This window comes from Pituophis catenifer, unplaced genomic scaffold (genome assembly GCF_029215685.1).
Source record: "Pituophis catenifer annectens isolate HBS135680 unplaced genomic scaffold, rPitCat1.0.hap2 SCAF_8, whole genome shotgun sequence".
NCBI classification, from domain to species: domain Eukaryota; kingdom Metazoa; phylum Chordata; class Lepidosauria; order Squamata; family Colubridae; genus Pituophis; species Pituophis catenifer.
The window spans coordinates 52,874,918-52,902,338 of NW_027256888.1; the positions used below are offsets into that span (position 1 = coordinate 52,874,918).

The following is a 27,421-nucleotide window of genomic DNA, read 5'->3' on the forward strand; positions in this document are numbered from 1 at the left end:
CCACCCCATCATGGTTATCAGGGATGTTAAGCTCATTCTTGTATAGTTCTTCTGTGTAATTTTGCCACCTCTTCTTAATCTCTTCTGCCTCTGTTAGGTCCCTGCCCTTTTGGTAATTTATCATGCCCATCTTTGAATGAAACGTTCCGTTCATATCTCCAATTTTCTTGAAGAGATCTCTGGTCTTCCCTATTCTATTGTTTTCTTCTATTTCTTTGCACTCTTCATTTAAGAATTTTTTATTTATTTTATTTTATTTTATTTCGAATGCATTCTTATCTCTTCTAGCTATTCTCTGGAATTCTGCATTCAACTGGGTGTATCTTTCTCTTTCTCCCTTGCCTTTTGCTTCCCTTCTTTCCTCAGCTACAGTATTTGCAAAGCTTCCTCAGACAACCATTTTGCTTTCTTGCCTTTTTCTTTGGGATGGTTTTAGTTGCTACCTCTTGTACAATGTTGTACATAGTTCTTCAGGCACTCTGTCTATCAGATTTAATTCCTTAAATCTATTTGTCACCTGTACTGTACATTCATCAGGGATATGATTTAATTCATACTTGAGTGCCCTAGTGCTTTTCCCTATTTTCTTCAATTTAAGCCTAAATTTTGCAACGAGAAGCTCATGATCTGAGCCACAGTCAGCTCCTGGTCTTGTTTTTACTGACTGTATAGAGTTTCTCCATCTTTGGCTGAGGAGCACATAGTCAATCTGATTTCTGTGTTGCCCGTCTGGTGATGTCCATGTGTAGAGTCGACTCTTGAGTTGTTGGAAAAGAGTGTTTGCTATGACCATCATATCCTCTTGACAAAATTCTATCAACCCGTGCACTGTTTCATTTTGTACTCCAAGGCCAAACTTGCCTGTTATTCCAGTTATCTTTTGGCTTCCTACTTTAGCATTCCAATCCCCTATGATGATAAGGACATCATTGTTTGGTGTTAATTTTATAAATTGCTATAGGGCTTCACAGAACTGGTCAATTTCATCCTCTTCAGCACCAATAGTTGGGGCATAGACTTGTACTACTGTGATGTTGAATGGTTTGCCTTGGATTCGAACTGAGATCATTCTGTCATTTTGGGGATTGTATCCCAGTATTGCTTTTCCTACTCTTTTATTGATTATGAAGGCTACTCCATTTCTTCTGAGGGATTCTTGCCTGCAGTAGTATACCTGATGATCATCTGAATTTAATTCACCCATTCCTGTCCATTTTAGTTCGCTGATTCCTAAGATGTCGATGTTCAGTCTTTTCATCTCTTGTTTGACCACGTCCAGCTTGCCTTGATTCATGGATCTTACATTCCAGGTTACTATGGAGAAAAAATCTTTACAGCATCGGACTTTCCTTTCACCACCAGATGCATCCACAGCTGAGCGTCCTTTCGGCTTTGGCCCATTCGCTTCACTCTTTCTGGCGCTACTAGTACTAGCCGTCTGCTCTTCCCCAGTAGCATATTGGACACGTTCTGACCTGAGGGGCTCATCTTCTGGCGTCATATCGTTTTTCCTTTTGATAGTGTCCATGGGGTTTTCATGGCAAAGATACTGGAGTGGGTTGCCATTTCCTTCTCCAGTGGATCATGTTTTGTCAGAACTCTCTGCTATGACCTGTCCATTTTGGGTGGCCCTGCACAGTATAGCTCATAGCGTCATTGAGTTATGCAAGCCCCTTCGCCATGACAAGGCACTAATCCATAGAGACATTTAAATGACAAGATTACTCACTCCAATATAGGAAAAGAAAAATATACATAAAAGTTTATAATCACAGTGGATAAAAATGTTGCAGATAAAAACATATTATTAGCATTAATACAGAAAAATCAAATCATATAAATCAAATTAAAAAAAAAAAAGAAAAGCAGTTCAGAGAAATATTTAATTAATTTTCAGTCTAAGAAAACTTGCTTAGGCTTAGAATAGTTTTCTTCAACCTAAATCTTTCCAAATGTATTGGACTTCCACTGCTGTAATTCCCAGATGGTGAACTGGAAGGTTTTCCAAGAAGTTCACTTAAACTTGTTCAAAGGGAAATAAATATTCTCAATATTTATCAAGTAACTTTAAAGAATTTTGATTTCATTGCATTTTAATTAATTGAATAAATTAATATAAATGTACATTACAAAGGGTTTAAATCCATTTGCCTTTTGTCCTATATAAAATCGTATTCCCATTTATATGTGCATAATACAATCAGCTATATAACAGATATTTGGAGCTAGAAGTCATTCTTGTTACTATTAGTCCATTAAATCAAGAGTTTACTGTGCTGATTTACATAGTAAAAGGAACACTAAAAACTGACATTCATTGGACTAATTTGACTATACTTCTCTGGTTCCCTAAACCATGCTTCAATTATCTGGGAGCATGAGCTGACCTCACTATCCTCCTTCTTCTCACTTGCTGCCTTTTCTGGTCCACTAATTCTGGCTAAAGTAAACAACAATTTAATGTTATTTTTAAATAAAAGAATTTTTATTTCATGTGTGGTAAAATAGACTGGTTAAACAAAGATGTTTTCCTTAATTGAGCCATTTGTTAAAGCAAAGTCTGCTTCAATTTTTTTTTAAATTTCCTATTTCAGTAATAGGTGTATAGGTATCTGCAGATTAAAATTGTTTTTTTAAAAAAATAACCAAGTGTGTTTAAATTACCTTCATTAATTAAAATCACTCTACAAGTGATTTAAACTTTAATCACGTTCTAGTGACTTTCTACTGATTTAGGAGGCCAATTGTACTAAGGCATAGCAGCTTGAGTCCAAATCAGTGTTTGCTTCTTTGTTCATGGTTTTTGGTCTTCATTTTTGTAATAAGCCTTCAGGGACAGTTTGGATTCCTTTGGGTTTGTAATGGGGTATTTAAAAACCTCATAATGAGAAGCCTGCATAATTTTCCTTCAGTGCATCTCATCTGATTAGCTTTTGAAAGAGAGGGAAAAGTCTTCCATGCACAATATTCTGAAAATGATTTATGGATCCTTGAAACCCTGAAACCCTGTATAACTTATAAGCCTTCAACTATTATGATGCTACATTATATGGTTTTAAAAAGTAATAATCTAAAATAATCTTTCTATAGTGAAAACACAAATAATTCATTCTATGTGAAGATGAAATGTTCTATATGGTAGCAATACAAAATAAATTAAGATGAAGTCCAAACAATTTACTTTATGTATGATTATGAAATTTGCTGCCAAGAAAAGCTAATGCTAAAATAAATCAGTTGAATACTAACACATGTTTTCAGCTAGGAATTCTATGTATCTTTTAAAAAATGACCAAACTAATCCAAAAACAAAGAACATTTTCTATATTAACTCCCCCCCCCAATCATAAATTCAGTACTATGTGAGTTAAAAATACTTTAGTTAAAATATATTAGACAGCTATCGTTCGGCATTATAGAAAAAGATTTGGATAAGAAAGCAAATTATTGATTTTGGACACATAACATATGGAAGTAGTAGACAGATGCACTGAGAGAGAATATAAATGTATTAACTTCCTTGCTGCTGATTCTCCAACAAAGTCGGCATTCCACACGGAGTATCCTTTGAAATCTTATGTTACAAAACAAGCTGCTTTTCATAAGGAAGTACTGTAGTATGCTGTTTTTGAGTCCTTTGTTTATGCATTTCTATTTTATTTATTGTTTTAATATGATATAATTTATTTTATTATCTGCCTATAGTCTATTAGGATTGGGTCAGGATAATTACTGAAAAATAAATAATTTAATAAAGCCTGTCAGATGACCCATTAACAATTTACGTCAAACGTTTTTAAAACACCAAAAAGATTAAAACCTGCAATTCTAAAAGTTTTCTACAAAAAAAACCCCCTTTTCTTTAATTAATTTTGAGTCAAAATTTTAAAAATGAGTATGTTATATATTCCAGGAATGTTCATGCAGAGATGAGGACACACCGTCCTGCACATTGTGGAAACAACAATCTATGGAAGCTATGGAAGAAGTGGATTGTCTGGACCCTTTTTAGCCATGGGACAAAAACATAATTGGTCATTGTCACTGATGACTTATTGCAATAGACCCTACATTACATAGAATTACATTTAAAGCTGCCCTTGAAGACTTCCAGGCAAATAAAACTAGTACAAAATGCACTGGCCTTAAGGTAACTGGGAGAATCCAATACTGCCATGAAACACAAATGTTGGCAAAACTGCATTGGGTGTTGGTTTGTTTCTGATTCAAGATGATGGTATCACTTTAAAATTCCTATGTAGCTTGAAGACTGACTATCTTTGAAATTGCTTGCTTCAAGCAGAATCTACTTAGTCAAAATGTGCTAGTAGTGTTCTTATTGAGATTCCCCGCCTTACAAATGTGATTTGGCAGTGAGCATTTTCTACATGATGTCCTTTCTTGTGAACAGTTGTTTAAGAACTACAGTCTCAATTTTACTGTACAGCTCATACTGGAGAGACAGATGCTTTTTTACAAGCTCATTTTAATTAGTCTCTCCCCTCAAATAAAAAAGTTTGTCCTTTATGGGCTTGACAATCAAAACTTGTAATATGGCAGTCTTCCGACTTGCCCAGTTTATAGAGAGTCTGGAATTGGTCATACTAAATAGCTCTGTTAGAAGAGACTTAAATGGGGAATTAACCTTCTGGAGATCCAAAGTGTGGATTGATTGTAAGTTCCATGTACTAATGCTCATCTAAAAATGCTATCTAATACTAATAATACTCACAATTCCTGGTTCAATGCTGTTTTATAGTTAGAGACATGTTTGGTTCTATCACCTTATTTTCTGGTTGAAATGGATTCTTCTACACGTCTGGCTTTACTGGTTTTAAACCAATCTGGCTAAAAAAATAATAATAACAAATTCCAATCCTTAGGAATTTCTTTGGAAAGTCTCTGTCTATTAAGGCTTGAAAATGCCAGGATGTAAACAATGCACCTGGGATATTGATATACAATCATGTTTAAGCCTAATATCCAACCATACAATTTATGGATTCTTCTCAAATAGGCATGTGCCATCATCATATCTCTCCACAATTCTAATTCTGAAATTCTGTTGGGCTTTCACCTTAGTCAGAATGGATGCAGTATTCTCTGCTGTTCTATGAGGGCTGTATAAAAATATCCCTTTTCAATAGTGCTTACATCCAGTGGTAGGTTTCAAATTTTTTTACTACTGGTTCTGTGGGTATGGCTTGGTGGGCGTGGCATGGCGGGCGTGGCAGGGGAAGGATACTGTAAAATCTCCATTCCCTTCCCACTCCAGGGGAAGGATACTGTAAAATCTCCATTTCCTCTCGATCAGCTGGGACTCAGGAGGCAGAGAATAGATGGGGGCGGGGCCAGTTAAAATTTTTACTACAGGTTCTCTGAACTACTCAAAATTTCCGCTTCTGGTTCTCCAGAACTGATCAGAACCTGCTGAAATCCACCTCTGCTTACGTCCATGTGGAAATGGCTTTGTAGAATTCCTAAGCCATATGCTCCTTTGTTGCTTGCACTATAGGAATCAAGGAAGATATATCAGTACTTTTATCCCATTTTAAAGAACTATCCTGGTAAAGAACACAATGTCCATATCTCACTGCTTCTATCTAGCCAGGACCCTGACATATGTTTGCAGGTTTTCGATCTTGTGCTATGACAAATAGAATTAATAAGACTGGTTATAATTATAAAACCAAGGGGTCATATGTCATCAAACAAGAAAAAAATTATCCTAGCCTCACATTATGCTCTTATTGTATTTATAATTTTTCTACAATTAAGTAGGGCTTTCTTATGCATGTGTGTATGTATGTAGTTGCTTAGTCAGGTAACTGTAGTATTTGAAATAAATAAATGTTCATTTTCAAAATTAAAAAACTAATACAATGAACAGATTGGGTTTTATTTGGACCACATTTTTAAGCAAGCTAAACTAACTATGTTGAGGCCAATATACAATTTAGAATGCAGCTATTCTTCACACAGTTTTCCAAATTCTGTAATATGGCATATGACTCATATCTAAAACTATATATAAAATGCATCAAAAATGATCTTGTTCCAAAATATAAATATTTATTGTATCCAGAAATGCATAGAATTAATGCATACATTGCATGATTTAGCTTTGCACCCTGATGAACTTATGATTGAAACAACTGAATGACATATACTGATTCACCCTCTTCCATTCATTTCTTTTTATAAGTACATATGATTGTGATTTGTAATTACATTCTTAAAGTAACCTTTATATGTTTATTTTTTATAGTTTTTCAGTTCCTTTTCTATAAATTAGAAGAACGAAAATAACTTTTTATAATTAGATGTATGTTTAATTTTCTAAACAAATACATACTATACATACTAACTAAATACATACAAATACATACTAATGTGTTACCATATACTCACTTAGGAAAAGCAATAAAAAAGAGAATTAGTAATGTTGATAATCCTTATCTTCATAACCTAAGAAGAAAAATTGCTAGAAAAGTTGATATACAATACAAAATGAGTTAGTCTGGACTATTTCTAAATTAATGGCAGTGTACTTACTTTCGTCTTTCTACTTCAAATTTACTCAATAATTTCTGAAGACCACCATTTTTAAATCCCTGAAAATGTGCTGCAGGAGCTCCCACAGTGATGACATCATAAAGAACATCTGCAAGAGAAAGATTACATGCTAAATTGTACATTTAGGGATGCATTGTAATCTTATAGCAATGAAAAGTAGTTTTAATAGTCCTAACTAATACAAACAAATTTGCCTCACTGCAAATGAATTTTACCAACTATCAATTCCCAACCACCTGCAAATGACCAGATTTACCATTCCAGGATTCTTTTGAATTCTGGAGCTACTTTCCCTCCTGAAAGCCTCTTTTATTTTCTCATCTGTTTATACTTTAATGGATTCTTCACTAGTTGTTAAACTAAGTTAAGAGCTTACTGTACTATATTGTTCAAACCCATCTAGAAAATATTCTGAGGAGACATTCTTATGACAGGAAACAAAGAATCAAACATATTTCCTGCTTCTTCACCCAGTTATTGTAATCATGCTTTGTTATTAAAAACATATTTAGCAATTGGCTTTATCCTGGTAAGATACCATTACTGGATATGACTCTTGACAGTTTTAGAAATTTCATAAAGAAAAAAAATTCACATGATATTACATGGAATGATACCCTATTTCCCCCAAAATAAGACATCTCCTGATAATAAGCCCAATCAGGCTTTTGAGTGCATGGGAATAAGGCCAAGCACTTATTTCAGGGTTCAAAAAAATATATAAGACAGGGTCTTATTTTCGGGGAAACACGGTAACAGAAAATACAACTTTTCAAACATATATTTTTCTTCCTTTTTTCAATAATTTTATTAAATATTATATTATACAGATAAAATTAATATAATTACATACTATCAAAATACATTAAAAATTTAAAAAGTGCAGGAAAAAAGGGACAGAAAAGTTAGAAAAAAAACTATTCATAATTCTATGCATGTATTAACATCATTTTATGCATGCATATATTTCCATTTGCCCCTTAATAGATGTTTGGGTATAGTGGACACCCCTTATTTCTCGTAGTCCATTAAATTAAGGACTTATTACAAGAATTGTAGTTATCAGACCTTAAAAACATTACAAATGGATAAATAAAATAAAAGAGACAAATGGAAATAATAAAATGCTTCAAGGTTACAAAACGATAACAGTATACCTTTGATTATTGGAACTTAGAATTATCTATTTCAGAAACTATTTGAATATTTTCTGCTGTAACTTTAAAACACAAGAAAGGTAGCCAGCTTCATTAAATAATACTGCACCCAGGTGTTCTGGTTGCAATAGGAAACATGTCTATTTGTACTTCAGTCTCACCAATCTAATTCTTTGTAAGAAAATTTCCAGTGGAAATTTATTCCAATGGAATAAAAAATACACATATACACAAGTTGGTGAATTTCAGTCTTCTCAAATATGATATGCAAGCTGCATTATATCATAAGATGTTCCTTACAGTACATTACTTCAGCACTGAAAACTCAAGGATAAGAGATAAAGTAAATAAAACAAAGAGTTGACAGTGCAAACAGATATGCAAACAGCATCTTAGTAAGACTTGAAAAATTCTACTACAACTGACTTGTCCACTAAAACAATTTAATTTTAATCTGTTTACTTTATTGTTATTAATATTTTATATATTTTTACTTTGTTGTAATTTTAGATATTATCATATTTAATATAATTTTAGTCTTTACATTATAATTTAATATAGGTTGTACCCTGGAGCTTACAGATATTAATGTGTTATTGTTAAAGTGAATTTTAACTTTGTCTTAAATTATATTTTGTTATCTGTACTGATATGTGACTGCAATAAATTGAACTGAAATTAATTTTCTGTTTAGTAGTATAAACAATGGCACAAATCTTGGATACAATTAAAAATGTCTAGAGGCGACCAATGCAAAGGATCTGCTATTGCCCCATAGTTTTATTTGCATGTTGAATTTATAGTATTTAAATGTCTGATGGTTCTTTTAGCACCAGAGGCAATAGGAATTTGTGGGAGAATTCATTAAAAATCCAGATAATTTATATTGATATGTTATTTAAAGTAATTTATTTTAGCTTTAATTTTTTCCTTATCTTTTAGCCTTCCTTATATGAGTTTGTAATTTACTTTTGGTCTTCGGCCATAAATAAAGACAATACAATATTAAGATTTTTTCCAGGTTTTGTTATTTTTTTTAAATGTACATTCTATCCAATTTCTGATGGTTTATAATAACAATAATCATATCTATTGTAAGAAAAGCAACACACAACTATAATAAAACTCTCATGAGCTACGTAATTATAAATCCTCCAGTTGAATGAATAATTAACCATCAAATTTCAACTAAACTTTTTAAGTTCATCAAACTTAAAAATATACATCCAAATCAGGCCTTAGCTGAAACTAATTCCATAATTAAAGCTACACTTGGCATGTATCTGGAAAATGAATAAAGATAAATGAAATATAAAACATTCATATACAACTTTTAGAATAATAGTGAGAAAAAAAAACAGAATTAACAGTCACTTGTTTTTCAATAAGGAACACAATTTTATATACAGCTCTGTACATTTCAACAGCACAAATACCCAAATCTAAATGTTCAACTAACAGAGAAGAAAGAAAAAGATATTTCATGATTGAAGTTAAATTATTAGGTAGTGAACCGTAAAACACCATATAACCTACCTTTTATACAAGGACCCTGCACAAGCATTCTCTGCAGATGTAGATTTATTGGAACAAATTCTAGAGTTTTTTCTCCTTTACTGCAACTTGATTTGAAAGAAGAGCCTGAAAAAAAAATATAAAATATCCTTAACTTAGGATCCAGATGTCTTCTGTTTCTTAAAATCTAAGAAGATATTTTGAAGATATTGTTTGTAACATTTTTGGGTGTCAAAAATCTTTGTGCTGCAGCTTCAGTTGACACCCAGGCAATCTCAAGAAAAGAGACCTGCTTTAAAGAATTGCTGACTAGTCCTATATGACTGCGCTATGCTCCACATAACATTTTTCTCTTTTAATCTGAATACTGCTCTATTTTCAATTTGTAAGAGTTCACACCATAGGAATTCTGTGATGTCCAAATCCACAATATCTACAAGATATGAACTAGATAAGAGAAGTGGAAGAGAAATTTAGGAAATATAAAGGGAAATTTCCTAATATCATTTTTCAAGACTATCTGCACTATTGTAATCAAAGGAATGTCTCTTTGTAATTGGTACGCGAAATCCAGAGGACTAACCACCCACTTTAATTAATATCAACCAAACAAATTGTTATTAAGGCCATAGACCAGCATATTTAATTAATATATGGTTTTACTCAGTCAAGAATAATAGAGACACAAACGGCGACAATAACTCTTAATATTTAAGAGTTGTGGTGGCGCAGTGGTTAGAATGCAGTACTGCAGGCTACCTCACTTCTCACTCCAGAAGTTTGATTCTGAACTCCTGAATTCTTAAAGCTATTAAATAAGTGAAGAGGGAAAGACTTTGTGGATGATCTATTTAAAAAATCATTATTTTTAGCTAAATAGCCCTTATCTGGCAGTATTTCTGCAAACCTGATGCCCAGAGAATGAAACAGGAGATTCTTGTTGGGCCAGTGTTTCTCAATCCTGGCAATTTTAAGATGTGAGGCCAAATTCACAATTCTGGGAGTTAAAGTCCATACATCTTAAAAATAGTCAAGGTTGAAAAACCCTGATCTAGACTCTGACAAATCTTACTTTCAAGTAAGTAAGTAAGCTTTTATTGCGGTCAAAGACCAAATTAAAATACACATAAAAGGGGAGTATATTTTACAAATATAGATAGATCATGTGACAGTACACCATCTACTGCCTTAGATACACTCTGTACTAACAATACTAGTGATCCTCTGCCGTAGGGGTTACCTGTCTCTTCCCCCGTTTTTTTTCAGCCATGACTGCAGCAAAATTTTTTGCCAACTTTGGAGTTATATTGGGGTCTGTGTCCTGGAGTAGGAAATAAAGGCTGAACAGATCAGGTGAACCAGGGAATCTCTGGGAAATAGGAGAAATGAATCTTGATCTTATGTCTCGGTAGTGGGGACATACGAATGTAATGTGGAACAGAGATTCCGGAGATCGGCCATCACATGTACAATAGATGGATTTTACTCCCCCCCAAGAGCCTACTGTCGAGGACACTTGAGGGGATCACGTTAAATCGTGCCTTCATAAATGCGAGCCTATGTTTGATAGAGTGTAACGTGGAGAGATAAGGTGGAGGGTGAGGCAAGGGAACAATACCAAGGGAAAACGGTGAGCATGTTCCCGATCCATTTGCCAGATTTAATTGTCTATCGATGTCATCCAGCCGTTGAAAAATCAACGATTTGGCAGCATCAGGGCCTAAAGTAAAAGCTTCAATGGGGGAAATCCCGATCTTCAAAAGTTTTGTATGGATATTATGGGCCCAGGGACTATGAAAAGGGTCCCGCCACAGGCATTGGCCTAGGTAATAGCCTGTGAGTCTAGTCCACAGGGACAACCAATAGCCAATTGCACATTTCCACAAGATTGTAGCAAGTGAGGATATGCCCAGTTCCAAACGAATTGCGGCATTACTTACGCAGGGAGGGACTCCCATCAAACGGCGTAGGAACTGGCTGTGGACAGACTCAAGAGAGGAGATGTTGGATTGGACCCAGAGGGGGGTACATTCAAGTAATATCATAGATTAAATACTGTAATTATTTCCCCCCCATAAATTTGAGAGAAAAGGAAAAGGTCATATGTACTCATGGTTTGTACTACATACTTGTATAGAATAAAAATTCACAATTATTAAACATTTTCTGACCTGTATATTTTCCAAGTTCTGCAAGCATATTTTGGTACAGGATCAACATTTGATCACAGTGTGCAATAACATTTTTACGCATATTGTCCCAATGTGGAGAAAGTTCCCCAAGTTCTTTAAGGTCCTGATTCCTGTAGCAAAATAACAATAAAACTTATTTTATCAATCCAATGCTACAAAAATATTAGTACAAATTAAATGGTTAAACAGCTATAGTATAACAGCTAGTTTTACCATTCTTATTTATGTATAATATTATCCTGGGCCTAATCAATATGGTACTTTTTTTGAAAGAAATTGATTCAGTTTATTCAGAGAATCTTTGAATAGGGTAAGGAAATGCTAGAGTCCAGGCAGTCGTAGAAAAGGTTTCTTAAACTGACACCTTCATATGTCTTGGTAAGGGTGGCTAAGAATTCTAAGAATGAAAATCTCCATATATCTACATTCTAAAAGGCTGCTAGACCATCTTAGACACACAAATGTTGGCCCATTATTTCTATGTTTTACAGAAATATAGAAATATATTTTAAGAAATATAATACAGATGAAATAAATGGAAGTAAGCCTTGAGTCTTAATATCCATGTCCTGCCTCCTTCCATTTAAATTAAAGGATTTACTTTACATTCCATTTACATTTGATGAGATGTTATCTTTTAAAATCTACATCTTAGCAATTTTTGTATTTCTAATTTTGTTCTCCAGCTTTTATGTGAAAATAAGCTGGTTTCCATCTGCATTTACTGCAACGATTGGCATTGTTTAATACTGAAAAGTATGTTATACTGAAAAATATGGAATCTAAAACAACAAATCCACAAGCATCATTAAACAAGACCCCCAAAACAAATAATGAATTCTCCAAATTAAAATTGGATGATGAGAATGACACATTCAGATTTTCAATTTTTAATCACACCACTTAAAGAAAATCTTACTTTCACTTTTAATATGTACTATCAGGATATATCTGTCTGGATTAATCATTTTGGCAAATGCACCTGCTAAGTGAAAATGTTAGGCTAATAAAAGATAGTCAATTCACAAAATTACAAAAGGAAATCCTTTAGCAAATTGCCAGCTTCCTATTAACTCTGGAGACTGACATAATTGAACCAGAATTCACATCAGCATTAAATGAAAACATATGGAAAACTTTTATTGTTAGAACTAGAACTGCTTGGTTCCATTGAATATAGAAAACTCCAATAGTTCCTATTGTGCTGGGTGAAATTTGATTTTAACATATATTAATTCAAGCTAAATGTTTTAAATTACATACCTCTGTTTCTCCTTGATGTTAGATATTATGGTTGGTGAAAGCTTGCTGAAAACAATATAATTGTACTGCTAATTCTAATACATTTTGAGATTATTAGTAACTTCAAATATTAAATATGCAAAAAACCATAACATTTCCAGGTTCTTGCTGAAAAAATAACCTCACTTAGCCCTTTCATCCTTGAATTATTTAAGCGATGTGTTTGCATGGGACTATGCAGCAAATCAACTTTACATCAAAATGATGATACGTGTACTGATGTAAATTCTACCTTTATATAGTTGTGTCCGAGTGTCTGTTGAAAGTTATGGTATTTGCATAATTAATAATACATATAAAATAATAATTCTGGGTGCCTCTTTTTTTACTATCTGCAGGCATCTATGGCTTAATAGTTAGAAGTGCTAATGTTTCATCTAAATTTATTTAAACTTGGATTTTAGATGAAGATGTAGGCAGTTTTGATTGCTGTGATAGAGGATATGTATCAAAAAGGAGAAAGTATGATACTAGCAACTATATTATCAACTTCCAGACTGCTTGCATCAACTAGGGGGACATTACCTCATACTGGGATATTAGAGTTTTTATCTCTAGGAGCTTATAGTATTCTACAAGTTTTTTTTATATCTCCCATCCTTCTTAGCATTTATATCTCAGATAAGATATAACAAGGTTATCAATTTCATTATGCTGGAAATGTAAAATAATAAAGGGCACATGAATAATTTCATTTCATTTCATTTTGACATTCTTAAATTCATTAAAATATTTGAGCTTATTTTGAAGTATGTACAGTACTTCAAATTTGGAATTTATAAATTTATGAAGAATTATTTTTTAAACATAGAACATGTAGAAAATTTGTTCTTTTATGATGGAAAGACGTTTGTGAGCAGTGCAAGACAGGAATTCATTAATTAACAGGAGCCAATGTGGATTTATGCCAATGAATCATGTCAGACTAATTTAATTGTATGATCCTATGCTATAGTATAGTATATCTTGAATTTAGCAGGCCTTTCATGCTGTTATAACATCCTTATTAACAAAATGATCAAATATGGGTTTGACAACTCAGACATTATGTGGATCCACAATTGGCTCAAGGACAACTCAAAAATAGTTATAAATGGCATCAAATCTATCTGGAGAGACATGTTGAGAAAGGTCTAGTGGTGGTATTCAGCCGGTTCTATCCGGTTTGGGCAAACTGGTAGCAGCGGCTGAGGGAGGCTCCGCCCACCCACCTGGACATTATTACATCCTGTTTTTAATGCTCTGCGCATGCGCAAAAGGTCCTGCATATGCGCGGAAATGTCGCACGCTCACATTTGCAAACTGTAGTGAAGGTAAGTGAATACCACTCCTGGTAAGGTGCCATAGGAAACTGTCCAGATCCTGTTATGATTCAACATTTTTAAAATGATATTGAGGGAGTTAAAGGAATGCATACCAAATTTGCAGACAATACAAAACTAGGAGCATTTACTAATATTTAGAAAGAGATGAGGAAAATTCAAAAAGATTTTGCTTAGAACAGTGAATGGAAACAAATGAAATTTAACATGGAGTATAAAGTCATGCTTCTAGGTAAACAATACACATTCAAAATGGAGGAAATCTGGTTCAAGAACAGCACATGCAAGAAGAACTTGTATATACTAGTGGTTCATAAACTAAATATGTCCAAACAGCATAATCCAACACTGTTCAAAGAAGACAAATAACATCTTGAAAGCCATCAGATTTAGAGAGATAACTATTCTGCTCTATTCTGTCTTGGAAGGCTTCGCTGGGATTATTATATTCAGCTCTACACACTTCAATTTAAAAAGGGCATGTATAAACTGGAACAAGTCCAAATGAAGGCTACCATATGGTGAAATTACTGAAAACCAAGTTTTACAAGGAACAGTTAAAAGACCTGGTTTTCAGAGAATAACAACAATAATAAAAACGATCAAAACAGAAATGAGTAATAATGTCCAAAGTAAAGCATAAAAATATTTTAAGTAGCATCAGAGAAGTGGGGAGAGAGAAAAAGTGGGGTACTACCGTGTTTCCCTGAAAATAAGACAGAGTCTTATTTTCTTTAAACCCCGAAATAAGGACTTGGCCTTATTATCAGGGAGGGGGTCTTATTATTTCGGGGGTGCAGGAGGCCCCGGGAGGCTTGCACACTCACAGCCAGGAGTCCAGCAGAGAGAGGCTCCCTTCGTGTGCTGCCATCAAGCCCCTCCCCTCCTGTGGGGTATATATGTAGAACGCGAGCAGCACGAAGGCACCAAGCCTCATAAGTGCCTGTCCCCACCCCCACACCTCCCAGGCCTCACCACATCGATGTGGGCGAAGGCGGTGAGCACCAGGTCCTTGAGGAGCTTGTAGTCAATGCCGCCGGTGCCCACCACCAGCACCTGCGTGGAAGCCATGGCCTAGGCAGCTCTCCCTCCAGGGTCGAGCTCCAGCCGTCACCATAGAGTGGGAAGCAGACTCCCAGAGCGGCCACTGCCCTGGCTGGGGTTTGGAAGCCACAGAGGCAGAGTTTGGGGGCAGAAAAAAAGACTTCTGCTGCTTTCCTTGCATGCAGCCAAAAGCAGAAGCAGCAGAAGTCTTTCTTTCTCTCCCCCAAATTCTGCCTCTGCGGCTTCCAAACCCCAGCCAGGGCAGCAGCCCTTCTGGAAGTGTGCTTCCCACTCTATGGTGATGGTCGCCAAAGGCCTCCCCTTCCCCCCTGCTCCTCTCCGCTCCAATCGCCCTGTGGTCCCCCCACCTGAGTGCTGCCCGACCGGAGCACCCACCGGCGAGCCCGGGAAACCCCTCCGTCTCAGGAGTCACTGGACTGGATGACGATCAGGCCAGACTCTTCCTGGGGAAGGGAGCCTTGCGGGACCCTTGCCCTCCCTCCCTTCCTTCCTCCAGCAGGTCCAGTTTACTCTTTCCAGGCGCCGGACAGCTGCCCCAAGGGCAGTCTTGACAGACACAGCTTGGCCGGCCCAGCCACGGCCAATGCTCCTCGCCCACGGCTGAGCTTGGTCGCAGGGGGCCGCCGGGCCTCTGCAGGCAGTGGTGGCGGCATCATTAACACCTGCAGCGCCTCAGCCATTCCCTCTCTGCCGCCGGTGGCTGCCCTGCCAAAGAAGCCCTGGGGCAGTGACGCTTGTGTTGGGGCTGCTGTGGTGGTTGCTCGGTAGCGCGGGCTATGCGGACTCATGCCGCCACCATGGCGCAAGAGGAGAAGCAGGCACTCGAGGTCTACGGTCAGTGCCGTGGGCAGCAAAATGGGCAGGGGACGCAGGAGTTTGCAGGGATGTAGCTGCCTTGGGAGGGTTGGGGGGGGTGAAGGACCTGTGTGTGTGTGTGTGTGTGTGTGTGTGTGTGTGTGTGTGTGTGTGTGAGAGAGAGAGAGAGAGAGAGAGAGAGAAAGAGAGAAAGGGGGGGTGTTATTTTCCGGGTACGGCATATATTTAGGCCCACCCCAAAAATCAGGCTTGGCCTTATTTTTGGGACATGTCCTATTTTTGGGGAAACACGATAGCATTTTTATATACTTTTTAATTTATCTTGTTATAATGGTGTATGGAAATGTCTTTGAGGGACAAGGGGAAGACATGATACCTAATGGTTAGCTATTTTCTATTATTTATCTTATTTCATATTTTCAGATGTGCATGATTGATGTTAGCCTTTCCAGGGAAACATGACTTCATGAACTAATTCTACTTTCATGTCAGGCTACATTAACAGAATCTTGGAAGTCTGAAATTACAAATCATTTACGGTGACTTTTAACAGATACATCAGGGGACATCCTTCTTAAGTTCCTTTCTTTGCCTTCTAAATATTTTCTGGCTCCCCACCGCTTTTTATCAGTTCATTCCTAGGCAGCATCTCTTCCCCTTAACCCTCAATGTCATTTCCACATACTATTATACTTTTTTACTGGTTTATCTTTTAGGTTGTTTGTTTTGCCTTTAAAAGCAGGGTTCCACGACGTCATGCTAGCCACATGACTGTGGAAAGTGCTGACTCATGGACTCAAAATGGAGATGAGTGCTGCCCCCTATAGTTGGCAACAATTAATAGAGTAAAATCCACAGGCATTCCTTCTTTTAAAAAAATAGTTTAATAATATTTTAATATCTATTGTATTTTTATTTCCACCTTCATTCTAGCATAAAGTTCATTTTATGTATCTATTTGAATTCTTTTCCTTTTGTTTGCTTTAGTTAATTCAAAGAATGGTTACTCAGAATTCAACATTTTTACAAGTATGTAGTTTTTTCATAAGTAGCTCTTTTTAACAACTGGATGTGGGATGAAATGAACGTCCAAAATCAATACATAGATAAGCAAAATACCTTGTTGTATAAAAAAACCCCTGAAAAACCATCAATGAAATTTATTATATTAATATATACCTGCTGAAATGAATTTTAGACAAAGGTTTATTTACAATATAAAACTGGCTGAAGTTAACTATTTATCCTCAATTATTCTCTCTATATAATACATTTTATTTTCTTTATGAATAAACCTACGGCAATATTAATGGTGTGATTATCAGACCAGTTAACTCAAAAACCAGTTAACTCATATTTTTGTAACATATGAACATATAAAATCTGTCTGGCTAGAATAATGTGATTAAACTTCTTGAAGTCTTCTACTATGTTTCTCTGCTGAATACTAATTCAGAAAATACTGTAAAGCAAATGTAAATCAATTTCAGATCTGGACTGGCCACACCTAGTACAGGTAGGCCACTGGATTCTCCAGGAAAGGAAACGCTATAAAAGATTTTCTGCTTTAGTTACAACTTGCCTCAGCTCTAATGCCTGTTGTGGCCTCTTAGCAACAGTTTGATTCTTTTACATTATCTCCAGTTTACTTCCACTGGAGCAAGCAGACTGGAATTCTGAATTCCTCGCATTTTAGTTGATTACTATAATTGATGTTTTAGTCAATTTCTACCAGCAGTTTTCTAAAGACTATTTTAACAGCACATTTTTTTTAACATTTTCATTTCACTTACCTTCTGAGATCTTCCTTTATGTGTAGGCTGATGAGTTCCTTGGGAATATGAAAAGAAAGATTGCTCTCAAACATCTGTTCTCGTATATACATCCACTTGTTGTCAGAAGTGGGGAACGTATATAATTTACAGATTGGGTTTTTTAACACTGTAAAAGAGAAAGCATGGATTGTTTAACTGCAGCTTACATTTTTTCAAAAAATACTGCAGTGTGTATTTCCCAAATAAGTGAAAGTTGTAGTTTGAAGCGTAGTGACACTTGAATTCTGATGTTGGAGAAAACTGAGTATGCAGTAGACAGCCAAGAAAATATAGCATGAATCAAACAAGTCAACATACCTTTATGTTTATTTCTCACTCAAGAAATAAGTGACCATGATCAAATATTAGGATGGTGGGCCAATAGTGGAGGGCAGTTCTATTAACGATTTTCTCAGTTCTATTATTAGTATCTGCAATAGGGAACTTGCCAGGATATTATTGTTCCTAACTATTTTTTTCCATTCTGTTTCAATAATGATTCCTTGGCACATAGAACTGTGGGAATTGAAGGGCAAGATAAATGAGTAAAGGTGGATTGAGAAAGTCTTCACTTTAATCTGGGATGACACTGCATAAACAACCATGGAAGGTCTATGGAGTCACAACGTTCAGCACAGAAGCAGTGTTTTCCTGCACACATTATACAACAATTTTACTGCCTGCTGAGTTGTCTCAGGCTGTAAGAGCATTAATTGTAAGAGGGTTGAAAGGGATCTTGAACATATTCTAGTCCAGGGGTCCCCAACCTATGGGCTGCAGCCCATTAGTGGATTGTGAGTGGACTGCAACCGGGCCGCAGAAACGGTCCACGAGCATGCGCACATCCCCACTTGTGTGAACAGCAGGCGAGTGCATGCACTCCAATTGCGTGAGTGGCAGGCCCGTGTGCACACTGCTCACTCAAACGGAACTGCATACATGTACACACACTTGCCAGCCACTCACGTGGAACAATCATCTCTCCCTCCCCCCTTCCTGCCAGTCCGCAGAGCCGGAAATGTTGAGTGTTCTAGTCTAAACCCATGCCCAGTGTAGGAATCCTCAGATCCTGGCTATCTGGTTTTTCCTTGAAACCCTCCAGTGACAGACCACCCACAACCTCAATTGGCAGTGGTCCTATTGCTTAATATATCTCAGTCAGGAAATTCTTCCTTCGTTCAGCTCACTGTAAAGCTTCCACTCAATTTGTTTTTGTACTTGAAAAGTAGACCATATAGTTGAAATTATACTACTAAGCCAATGAATTATTTTTGTTTCAAAATCAGCAGAGACAATGTACTCTGATTATCCTCTTTTACTTCTGTGTAGCTTTCAATCAATCACGTTATCCTTCTGAATTGTCTGAGAGTTTTGAAAATTAGGGTCATTGGTATATTATATTATTTTTCAGTTAGGTTTCATAGGGTTCACTAGGAGACAGTTTTTTTAAAAATGGGAATTGTTATATGGAATTGGCCCTTGGTTTACCAGTGCTTTTCAGGATCCACTTGAAACTATTGGGGAAGTTTAGTAGGAGATCTAATACTGGATGCTACACCAAGTGTCAAACTCCACATAGATCTGGGCAGTGGTGAAATTCAAAAATTTTTACTGGGTTATGCAAAATGTTTTGAAGAAAAAAATTCAATTTTCTCCTCAATTGTTTTTACTGGGTATAGTCAAGGGTTTTTCAGTGGGTGAAACAAAAATGATATTGTATATGGTGACAGCAGCTAGGTTATTGATTGGTCAATATTGGAAAAGGGATGTTATGCCTACAATTCAAGAATGGACTTTGAAGATGGCCAGTTTTGCAGAAATGGCAAAGATATCAGCATGTTTAAAAGACCGGACTCAGGAGACTTATGCTTGGGAGTGGAAGAAATGGATAGATTACGTGCAGAATAAATATCAAACTAGGAAGTACCAGATAGCTTTTAGCTGAATGTTGTGTAGAAATGTATAGTTTATAGGGGGCAAAATAGATTATTGCTATGCAGAAATGTATAGTGCACAGGGGGGGAAAATAGAGGGGTGGTAAAGTATGATATAATATAATGTGGATGGATTTCACCTTGGGGAAGTCATGGGGGGGAGGGTCTGGGGGGGGTTAGGGAGGGATGGGGGGGAAATGGGGGAAAAATTGATGTTTGTAAAACTTTTTCAATAAAAAAAAATTACGACAGGTTCTGTGGGCGTGGCTTGGTGTGGCTTGGTGGGCATGACTTGGTGAGCATGGCAGGGGAAGGGTACTGCAAAATCTCCATTCCCACTCCACTCCAGGGGAAGGATACTGCAGAATCCCCATTCCCTCCTCACTCCTGGGGAAGGATATTGCAAAATCTCCATTCCCACCCACTCTGGGACCAGCCAGAGGTAGTATTTTCCGGTTCTCCGAAGTACTCAAAATTTCCGCTACCAGTTCTCCAGAACCTGTCAAAACCTGTTGAATTTCACCCCTGAATCTGGGTGAGATCAAGGAAGCAAGAATTACACAAATGTCAGTAAAATATATTTAATATAAACTTGGAGTAAATGGACAATAGGAATTTCAAACTCTCATTTAATATAAGTGCGTTAAGGCAGAGCTCTTTATTAATTTGAAACATTTATCAAGGTTTTTTTATTCCCTGAGTTAAATTGCCATTTAAACTTTTCTCAATTGTTTATATCTATTTTCTCTTCAATTATATAGCCAGTTTCTCCACAATTGTTCACATGGGGATCTATTTTTTATGTTAGGAAATGGTGTAGCTCCTTGGCATGCTCTTCATAAGGGGAAGAAATTGAATTTGTACAAGATGAAAATGTTCATAACTCCAGAGAGGAGGTAAATTTGCCTGTTCCAGACAGGATTTCATTCTCCTGAGCTTCTGGATTCAAATGTCTCTCTTTTCCAAATTGTTTAAACAGTCAATGATTGATCAGGCAATATGCTAACTTTTTGAAAGATAATTACTTAAAACTGTTATGTGTATGCTGGTTGGTACAACATTCAGCAGCCATGTTGATTTTGGAAGAAGTAAACAGACCTTATTATATTTATGATAAAAGTACTTCACTGATTACAGTTCATTTCCAGGAAAATATAATCTGCTGGTCACTATATTAAACATCCTTTAGGTTTTTGATATGAACTGTCATATTTTTCTATGAACTGTCATATTTACTGAGATCTTATGAGCACATTGGCCTCCAGATGCCATGACTTGGGAGTAAGATATTTATATTGTCCCTGAAGTTCTGAGGGATCTAGTATCTTTATTAGCCTTTAAAAAGCCTTTAAAAGACATTCTTTTGTCTTTGTTTTTCATTGTTGTTTTTAACTGTTTTAATTATTGTCATTTAATTGCTATTTTAATTGTTTTTAATATCTCAGTTTTACATTTCTTTTTATTACCAACTATTGAAAGAATTCATTTTATATTAATATTTGTTCATAAATCCATGAAAACTTTGCAACAAAAGACGTAATTTGTATGAACTTGCATTTCCCAATCTGTGCCATAAAGAATGTGTTCAATTTTGTTATTATGTTGTCTGGGGGATTATGGAAAATACAATCCAAAATTAAATATTAAGTTACACTATGCTTCAGAGAAAACCTCTGAACAGAGATAATTAAAATTTCCTCTGCATTATTAGCTCTAATAATGTATCTCATAAAGAGAACTTGCTAGTAAAGAACAGAAAAGAAACTTAGTTTTTGGAAGGTCAAAATATTAAGTAAAGTCCCTTATTTCCTTTATAGGGTCATTATCCTTATCGAACCTTCTCTGTTTGACTCTGATTTTTAAAAAAATAAAAATAAAAGACATATAGATAAGATAATTGTCAATCCTTTGAGGTAGGCTACATCAAAAAACAAATTGGGCAATATACTAGTATATTATTATTATTATTATTATTATTATTATTATTATTATTAATTATTTCTCATGCTTATTTTGCAACAAAGGTTTCATAATTAATAAAATATTTGGGCTTCATATACTAAGAAGATATTTAAGAATAAAGACAATATCTTCCAGCATGAGAGATTTTATAATTCGCAATTTTCAACTCCCTCATTTTATATCCAGAATTGCAAAGGATACAGTTCAAGATACAGAAGTTAAACAAATGTACTGTATGTTTGTGCACGTGCATGTATTCCACAAGTCACTTGAATGTCTGTTGATAGCTATATAAAAGAACACATTTTATCACATTCATCATATGACTCTGATTAAATGTACTGTCCAGATCAGTGGTCCCCAACCTTTTTATCGCCGCGGACCAATCAGCCTTTGATAATTTTACCGTGGCCCGCTGAGCGCGCGCAGGGGTGGGGGCTTTGGGCCACACGTGCGTACCTGCGCGGGGCTCTCTTCCCTGGAGCCTTTGCGCACGGCCCAGGAGCTTTTGCGCACGGCCCAGGAGCCTTTGCGCTGCAGCATTCATGTCCCCCGGCCGCTGCGCGGCCCGGTGCCAGGTACTCCACGGCCCGGCACCGGTCCGCGGACCGGGGGTTGGGGACCACTGGTCCAGATGATCTAGGCCAGGGCTGTCAAACTCCTGACCCACGGGCCAGATGCGTCATGTGCTGGCCACCCCCCCTCCCCCAGTTTAGCGAAGGGGAAAAAGGTCCAGATATGTCATGTGACACTGCCATGACACCATGAGTTTGACACCCCTGATCTAGGCTATTTTGTTGTAACGAATCTTAATGGTGGCTGGATGAGGAGTAATACACTGAATCACTATCCAACAAAGATACTTTAGGGGGAAAGTTCAAGTGTCCGGGGAGTAGTGTTGGAAAGACAAAGCTCTGCTTGAAATTCACAGCTTGAAATTCTCAGTGATTTACTTTTGTTGCTGGAAAACTCTGCTTTGACCCAGAAAGCTTGACTTAAATGGGAACTCTGGTTAACAATTCTGCCTGTACGCTAATAGTTTGGTCTATACATCTGCCATCATTTACATTCCAGATTACTCTAATATGTATAAAGTACAATTTTGGCCTTCAATGTAAAACCAGCAGAGAAAATGGATGGATCATTTCATGGAATTTCTGCAGGGGATGAACACATTTTCCAACAGTTTCAAATGATTTCTCCTTTGTTGTAATAGGACCTTCTGCTTCCAAAAAAGAAATTCTAAATGACAACATTTACTGAAGCTATAAAAATCAGGATAACTGCATATCTTTGGAGAATTGATTGAACAGTAAGCAAGACATTTGCATATACACTTTGACCCTTACTAGAAGCTGACAGAAATCATATGAGCCTGAAGCTAGCTCACCCTTTTAATTCAATACTAAGGTTAGCATTAAGCATTCAGTTATAAATTAAATGTACATACCTGCATTTAATAATGGTAAATTATCTTTATTAATTATGTTTTCTGGAGATGAACATGAATAAACCAAGGCACACTGAAAGATAAAGTTAGCGAATGTAAACAAGAATTCATAATACAGAGTAAAAATAAAGAGTTATAAAGCAATCATACTATATTCAGGATAATATACCGTGTTTTCCCCAAAATAAGACCCTGTCTTATATTTTTTTGAACCCTTAAATAAGTGCTTGGCCTTATTGCCATGTGCTCAAAAGCCCAATTGGGCTTATTATCAGGGGATGTCTTATTTTGGGGAAAACAGGGGACTACCCTATTTAAATACCATAGTGCATGCTGTTTCTTTACTCTGTTATCTTTAAAATGCCAAAATTGTTGCAAGTTTGAGTGGAAAAAATGTTTAACTTCTTATAAAGTGAGGATGTCATGAACTAAAGGCTCTTTAAAAAAACTATTATCTTTATTCACAGAGATGCTTAAGAATTATTGTTATTCCTTTGGCTGATAGTATCCATAATTTTTTATGTTTTTGAGCAATAGCTGGAAGCTACACAGCACCCAGAGAAGACCAATTCCTCCCATCCCAGGAAGGGGGCAATACGTATTATTAGACACACTATTTTCATATTGGTTTACACTGTCCAGACTCCATTTACCCCTCTCCCTCTCCCTCTCCCTTCTTCCCTTAGCAAACTCACATATCATATTTAGCCTGCTTTTTGCTCACCAAAGAAAGTGTGCTTTCAAAGTCCTTGACTAAATAAGCAATCTAACTTATGTGGCCGTAGATCAATGTGCTAGACTTGATGCAATGACTTCTCTAATTAAACTGTCTCAAAATAAATTGGCTTAAAGTACAAAAAGAAACATATTTGCACCCATGCAGAACTTATTGTGTCAATCCAGGAACTTTAATGTAGCGATTGAGAAAAGTAACTAGCTATAACTTTCTTGCCATAGTGTCTGTCAATCACAGGAATGTATCTTAAAGCAATTCTTTCCTAAAACAGCAAAGGCAAGAAATACAAATTCTTAAGACTGAGGATTAAAATGCCCTCCTTTGTTTTCATAGCCCTATTCCTTGTAGAGGGAAAGTGATGGAGTATTTCAAAATATGTGAGGCTAGGATGAGCCAAAATGAGAGCAGAAGAAAAAAAGAGGTTACCATACATTCATCAATAACATACCTTTTTATTAACAACAACAACAACAACAACAACAACAACAACAACAAATCTTTAAAATGATCTGCTCCGTTTCTATGTTAAATAGAAGTAGGGAGAAACAGGGTAGCAGCCCAATTTATATTAAGCTAGTTACATTTAATTTGTTTTAAAGTTATTTTCTTTTAACAATATATGTTAACATTCTATACCAGATAACAGTTTTGAATATACAATTTTGAAAGTTACACATTTTCATATAGGTTTCTGAAATAATTGATAATTCTAATTTAATTTGTGAACAGACCTGGGTTTTTACCTTTTGTTCCTTTCCATCTGTTGTGATCTGATTTGATTCCCCATCTTCAGTCTTCCCCATATTTATAAATCTGACATCTATAGTGCCAAATGTCTTCCCACCATCTAAACTCCTGAACAATGATATGGAAAAGAGAAGGGAACTTTATTACATCGCTCATAGCAGTTTCATTAACTAAATTATTTTCATTCTCTATTAATATTATTATTATTAATTTATTATTAATTTAATTTGTATACCGCCCTTCTCCCAGAAGGGACTCAGGGCGGTGAACAGCCAAAAATTAAAAAACATACAAATGCAAAAGTTAAGATAATTAAAAGGATTAAATCATTGGCTACCCAAATTTAAAACCCCAAATCCATAAAATTTAAAATCCCAATTAAAAAAACCATTTAGGCTAGGCCGGCTTGATGAAATAAAAACGTCTTCAGGGCTTTACGGAAGGTCCGGAGGTCCGGGATCAATCGTATTCCAGGAGGCAGCTCATTCCACAGGGCGGGTGCCCCCACAGAGAATAGCAATTAAGTACAACAAGCTGTCTTGTAATCACTGTCACATGGGATTGTTCTTTATTTCTACTGGACCCTGACATTTAAGGAAACAGTATGTCAACCATCACATTTACAATCTGAAATGCTGCAGCATATATTTATTATTTGTTCTCCATAATAATTTCTGAAGTGAATAAAGCTATATGCAAAATATCCACAGAGGGTTAAAACAGATACTGTCCTTAAATATTGACCACCATAATGTATGCAAGAAACAAAAGCTCTTTTGTGAGCCTATGATGTGTTGTTCCAAATCTGAATTTACAAGACCATTACCATGTTTTCACATTATATTACATTCAAGGAAAAGAAATTACAGTTCTAGAATTTTGCAGATTTGATACTTGGCTTAACAAATTCTTTCAATAATTTTAATTGGTTTTGTCTTTTTAAATTTGGGGCCAAACAAGATATTTCTTTTAATTGTTTTTAATGTTTGTATTATATGTTTTTATCTGGCTGCACACCGCTCTGAGTCCTCAGGGAGAAGGGCGGTATATAAATTTGAAATAAAATAAAAAATAAAATAAATACATCTTACCTTTTCATTTGTGTACTGCCAAAATCATACAATTCTGCAAACTACCAATGATAACAATTCGCAAAAGTCCATTAAACAACCCCATGTTGCAACTTAACAAAAGGGCAACACAATTAGTGCCAACCTGGTTTCTGGAAGCTTATGACATAAAATGGGGGGGGGGGGGTCACAACAAGAAATACTGCTTCTAAATACCAACTGATGCCTCTCATATGTCATAAAGGTCAGTTCTACCTACAGTATAAGGAACTAGAGCTATGCTGGTCAGTTGTTCTAATCAGTGACATCATCAGAGTAAAGGTAAATATCCACTTAGTGCAGATATAATCAGGTTACAAAATCTATTAGATATGATAGATCTAGACCTAGGACAGGGGTGTCAAATTCAAGGCCCATGGTCCAGATCTGACCTGCATGATGTTTAGATCTGGCCCGTGGGGCCGCCCTGGAAACAGCGAAGGACCGGCCTACGGTGCCTCTGCCAGCAAAAGCGGAGCTCGGGAGGGCCGCATGCGCCCTTCCACAATCCATTTTTGCTGGCAGAGGGTTGCAAGATGCCGTCGCAGCTGAAAATGGACGCTGGCAGAGTGCTCAGGCTGCCACAAGCCCCCCCAACACAAGTGACATTGAGTTGGCCATGCCCCCCTGCCCCTCGAGGTCAAAAACAACCCTGATGCGGCCCTCAATGAAATTGAGCTTGACACCCCTGGTCAAAACCATCACTTTTGACTATTTTTGAAATAGGTAAGCCATAGTGAAGTTTTATTTTTCTTGTTTTTTAAAAGCAGATTTAAATACAGGAAAAATAGAACTTTTAAAACTGCAGACTAGATTTCCCCCCAAAAAAACTTAACTACGTGCACATATTTTGCAAAGCTTAATTGAAAACACGCACATGACCCTTCATTCATCAAGGAATGAAAAAAATGGAACACAACTCTATTTTGAGCTTTTCTAAAGAAAAACAAAGGACAGTAATTTTTTTAAGAAAAAGCCTTTGTGCACAAATTTGACTATAGGTCTGCAACTATAATCATTGCAGACATTTAGAAAATGCCCTCCAAAGTGAAGTCAGAAACATGCCTGGGCACATTCAGAGTAACTACACAAGGATGTACAGTGTGCTCTGTATGAATAAGGTGTCATATAATACAGGGTTACATAGCTTGTCATCCCTGGGTAGAAGGGGCCTTTATTCAAACAGCATGAAAACTAATTTGTTTGGTATTAAATTGACCCTCAAGGCTTCCAAAGTGAAAAGCCAGGAGAAGAGACACCATACTTTTGAAACATGCAGGTTCTTTGAGGAAAGTGCGTAGGTTGGTGCTTTCCTATCTTGCTATATAACTTCTGTAACATGGCAAATGATAATCTCAAGGGTGCATTTTCAAGAGTGGACTTTCTGGTTTTTCTTTGAAGACGTTTCACTTCTTATCCAAGAAGCTTCTTCAGCACAGACTGTCAGAAGTGAACTATTCAAAACTATTCAAAAGGATATGCTGTAACATATGTGGGGTCTGTGAATATGTTGTCTCTACCAGAAACAGGTATGAAGTTTACATAGTTTACATTTTGAATGTAGTCATGGAATAGGAGTTTACATACCAAATTATATCTGGCCCATACATTAGAGAGGATAACTACAATGTGATGAAATGGGAATATTATGGTGTTGTGTACCTGGCTAGGTTTGTGGGGTTTTTTAATAAAACCAGAATTGTCAGGATCTACTTTCATCTCTC

At 36.2% G+C, this 27,421-nt stretch overlaps 1 protein-coding gene across 4 annotated transcripts in view; it reads right to left on the reverse strand.

The window, feature by feature from the left end:
- The window catches only part of INPP4B (inositol polyphosphate-4-phosphatase type II B), a 129,928-nt gene that overhangs the window by 75,886 nt on the left and 26,621 nt on the right, over nt 1-27,421 (reverse strand). For 3 of the 4 annotated variants that reach the window (XM_070949099.1, XM_070949100.1, XM_070949097.1), the window contains 6 exons: nt 24,585-24,696; nt 23,106-23,178; nt 17,739-17,886; nt 11,420-11,550; nt 9,270-9,374; nt 6,556-6,664 (listed from right to left, as the gene is read on the reverse strand). In XM_070949099.1, the coding sequence (XP_070805200.1) occupies nt 6,556-6,664; nt 9,270-9,374; nt 11,420-11,550; nt 17,739-17,886; nt 23,106-23,178; nt 24,585-24,696 (678 nt within the window). Of the gene's footprint in view, nt 1-6,555; nt 6,686-9,169; nt 9,176-9,269; nt 9,375-11,419; nt 11,551-17,738; nt 17,887-23,105; nt 23,179-24,584; nt 24,697-27,421 lie in introns of all 4 variants that reach the window. The other variant, XM_070949098.1, reaches the window with a different exon arrangement.